Below are 4,386 nucleotides of genomic sequence, written 5' to 3' on the forward strand. Positions count from 1 at the left end.
ATTACTATAATAATGTAAATGCAGGCTTAACTATTAATTTTTTGACTTCGTTTTCTTGCCTTTAACGAAAACTCCCCGTTTCTCGCCCCTTTGTGGGCCTGGCCGAACCCATAATAGGCATACTAAAAGAGGCCCTCTTAGAACCCCAGAGCGGAAAGAGAAAAAAGTCCATTACCGCCTTTGAATATTAAATTAGATAAATTGTTTTTTAATAAAAATATTATTATTATAAATCTATTATCTGATATTTATAAGCTGAAATTTAAATAAAACCGATGCCATTTTAAATATTCCCAAAACGTTTCAATATATGGCAACACGTAAAGTAAAATGAATTAAAAATGGCGTCTTTGGTGGAGATGATAGCGCGTCAAGCTCAACAAACATTCTCCAGAAATTTCAACGAAGACGTCTTCGTGGACTGTTTGGCAAAATTAAGAATCATGTTAGGTCATATTAAGTCGTCGGACGTTAATTTAAGTCGCGATATTTTTAAACTTACGAAAGATAACTCCGTAGAGAAGAGTGCACCCGTGACTTACGTTGATTTATTTGAAAATCAGATATTTTCCATGGGAATATTTATAGTCAGGAACGGAGCGAGAATTCCTCTTCACGATCACCCAGGAATGTACGGACTGTTGAAAGTTTTACACGGAAAAGTAAAAATTATAAATTACAACCGCACGAATTTAAATGAAAAAATAGGAAGAATTCCCCGGGAGATAATTCATAAAATTCCCACGTGGCAAAGACATTTGCTCCTACCCTCGAAGAGGAACGAAGACATAGAAGTGTCTACCGATACCGAACCGTGCGTCCTTACTCCCACCGAAGGCAACCTGCACGAAATTCATTCCGTAGGAGGAATTGCCGCATTTTTAGATATTCTTGCTCCTCCGTACATGAACGAAACGGATTGCCATTATTATCAACATGTCGGCGACCAAGACGTCAACGACAAAACTAAAATCTCTTGGTTGGCCGAAATATCCTCCCCGACGGACTTCTGGTGTGATTCCATTCCGTATACCGGACCGAATATTAATTTGGATCAGGGTTAGATTCCGTTCGTATTTCTAAATAATATCTTTGCCATAATTCTCCGATAAATGCGGCATGAAACTCTTTTTCGTATGTAGTCTACTGGTAAGAAAATTAAAAATACACATTTATATATTCCATGTTTAATTGTTGTTAGAATATAAAATTTATTGAGATGAGGCTTGTTTGATTACCGAAGAATCGAATCTTAACTGATTAATATAAACTATTTAAAATGATTGGTATCTTTTCCTGTCGCAGCTTTATTTAAGCAGAAAGTAATTTCTAATGTAAAATGGATCGAGACATTTGAATCTTTTCATAATATATCTTTCAACAATTCAATATGTAACAAAATAAAAAAATAGCACTTGCATGTTTAGAAATTATTACTTATAAAGTAATACAGAATTTATAGAAATAATTTTTTTAAGATACATTCAAAAATACAAAAGTGACTAACTTTAATGAGATGTTAATGAATTATGTTAGAATATAACTTTGTATTAACAAAGCATTCCGTCTTGTTTTGCATTTCTGAAAATTTCGATAAAATACAAGAGCTGCCATTCAAGTCATGATAAAACCTTAATTCTTGATGGAATAAACTTTTGTTATTCAATTCTAGTTATTGTAAAAGATAATGAACATCAATATTATTCCTTTAAAGTGACATATGTCACTTGAAAAGAGTAATATTGATATCTATATACATAAATAAAAATATTAAATTAGAACAAACAAGCTGGATCCAGGTTTCTCATAATAATAAAGGTCAACATTTGTTTTAAGGAATTGTAGAAAGCTTGTGGAAACCAGACACTATCTTATAGAATTGTTTCAACAATTGAAATGGCTGAGTTAATATATTTAATCAACTGCAGTCAGGAGGAATGGGGCCCAAGTTGCCATTTTGGAATTGCCTTTACAGACAAATGGACCTTGAGATAACTGTTTAAACTTTTTCATGACATGTTTTCTGTACAGGTCATGAAAAAGTTGAAACAGTTGTTGAAAAATTCCTAGAAATTGCAGAAGATTGCATCTTGCTGGGTTCTACATCATTTGATGCTTAAATATGCTAGTGCCTGAATTCATATGGAACATTATGATAAGGAAGAGATGTATTTTTTAAGGAAATTACTGTTATAAATGAAAATTGATTGTATGAAATGAAGCTGAAATAACAGTCAAATGAGTGGAGACATTTTGATTCGCTCACATTAACCTTGTAGACAAATATGCCAATAATTATGGAAAATTTCTAGATCATCACATTTGTCTAACTACATCATAAATAACCTGAGAAACAAGCCTTTAATCATTCTGCATGATTATAATGCTTGCTATCATGTATGTGTCAAAGTTTATGACATTTTTTGCAGCTAGATCTATGAAATACTGGAATGTCCTCCAACTTGTCTAATATATATATATATGAGCCCCTGTAATTTTATTTGCAAGGATCAAGGAACCCTAAAACTATTTAGTGACAGCTGATCTCTGTGCTTTCGAGCAGTTTGAATGTTATCTCTAGAATAATAATTATGCAGATGAAATAAGTTAACTTCTAAAGAATTGGCAAAAAGTTTCAAAATAATGGCAGAGACTATATAGAAGGAATCCATGTAACTGACTTGTGTAATAAAATTCTATTGTCATGACTTAATTGACGGATCTTGTACAATAATAGTTTAAATATTTTCAGTAAGATACGTAAGATGTGATATAAAACTAAATTTAGTTTATTCAGAGCAAAAAATTTGGTGATTAGGTTAAATCGATAGAATACTAGCCAAAAGGAAATGTAATATGCTTAATAAATATTGTTCCAAATGGTTATTTAAACCAATAATGTCAATGGCTTACTGTAAACCAAAAATGGAGTCCAATTTTTTGTTCTAGAAGTAAAATAAATAGTTTTTTTAATGTTTTAATATAGTGAGATAGAAGCAGTATATTTGAGTATTAAAGTACTATAGTTATTAGAAATCAAATTAACAAGATTCATTAAATTTCAGTTATTTTGTTTAATTCTAAAACAGAATAACTGAAATTTAAAGGATTTATTGATCTGTGTATAAGTAAAGCTGGATTGCAAAAAATGTGTTTCTATCTGAAAAAGTTAAATTAATTACTGCCATTTACATAAATCAAATAAAGTACTGTTAACAGTGGATAATAATTTGAAAAAAATGCAAATTTTTCAACTTATTAACAGTTTAACTTCAAATTTACACCCAAAGATTTGGATCAAAATAATTTATTTGTAACTCACTATTAAAGGTGTATTGTTTGTTTGAAAAGTAATTAATAGAGACAGTTTGTAAGATTGGTCTTTGATTTTTTTTTTTTTGGCAGTGATTTGAAATTAATTTTTTTTATATTGAATCATTTTAATATTTAATATTTTAATATATAATATTTAATACAAGCTAAAAAATATCTGTAGCAAGTAGAGATTATACAACTTACTGCTTTCTAGTCTAAATTTATTACAAATATCAACTTCCTGAAGTCCAATGTATGGATAGAAAGCCAAACAGTCATTGTAATTAATCGGGCTATTAATATACTATAATTAATAATTAGAAACTAAGTAATTTGGTTTAAGTAAATAATTAGCAACATCTACCTCTAGTACCAACTTACTTAGTTTCTAATTATTAATTATAGCATATTAATAGCCCAATTAATTATGGTGGTCGTTTGGCTCCTAAATTTATTATTTTTATCATCCAAATATGAAAGTAGATAGAATTAATCATGTAAAGCAAGATAGAAAAACCAATAATCTTTTTTAGTGTTACACAGGTTCACCCTGTATATTATGCAACTAAATGCTATAGATCAGTGATTCTCAAAGGGTGCAATTTCCCCAGTGTCTACCACTCTTTATACTGTCACACCCTTACCTTCCAATACTGTCTGAGTCGCCTACCACTCTGAGGGTGGTATGCGACTCAGACGGTATTGGAAGGTAAGGGGCGGTAGAGTAAGACGAGAGAAAAATTCATTTTGAAACAAAAAAATATAAGAAATATACTATACATACTAAAAGGGGTTGTAATCAGAAAAGTTTGAGAAACAGCTAAATATAATGAAGAAATACTATTTAATTTGGCAGTTATAGTTTATGCAGTGATAATTTATCATTAATAAAATTTGATTTGCTAACTTATTAAAAGAAAATGAGAAATATTTTAAGTTTTGTTCTTAAATAGACTTTTTATTTTTATGGCAGATTCAAGATCTAAAATCATATCAAAGTAATAACTTCTTATCTAAATATTCTTGACAATCTTAAAACACAAACCTAAAAATTCAATCATTTACTTTTGA

At 29.9% G+C, this 4,386-nt stretch overlaps 1 protein-coding gene across 1 annotated transcript; it reads left to right on the forward strand.

Annotated features, from left to right (window-relative positions):
* Nucleotides 1–326: 326 nt before the first annotated feature.
* LOC136985352 (2-aminoethanethiol dioxygenase) lies at nucleotides 327–2,981 on the forward strand. Its single transcript, XM_067282619.1, has one exon. It carries the CDS (start codon nucleotides 342–344, stop codon nucleotides 1,062–1,064), a length of 723 nt encoding a protein of 240 aa, XP_067138720.1. The 5' UTR covers nucleotides 327–341; the 3' UTR covers nucleotides 1,065–2,981.
* The last annotated feature ends 1,405 nt before the right edge of the window (nucleotides 2,982–4,386 follow it).

Source organism: Centruroides vittatus, unplaced genomic scaffold, assembly GCF_030686945.1.
Source record: "Centruroides vittatus isolate TY-2023 unplaced genomic scaffold, ASM3068694v2 contig_962, whole genome shotgun sequence".
Taxonomy (NCBI): Eukaryota; Metazoa; Arthropoda; class Arachnida; order Scorpiones; family Buthidae; genus Centruroides; species Centruroides vittatus.

Coding starts and splice junctions, on each gene's coding strand:
- LOC136985352 (XM_067282619.1), top strand. CDS start 342: ATGGCGTCTTTGGTGGAGATGATAGCGCGTCAAGCTCAACAAACATTC.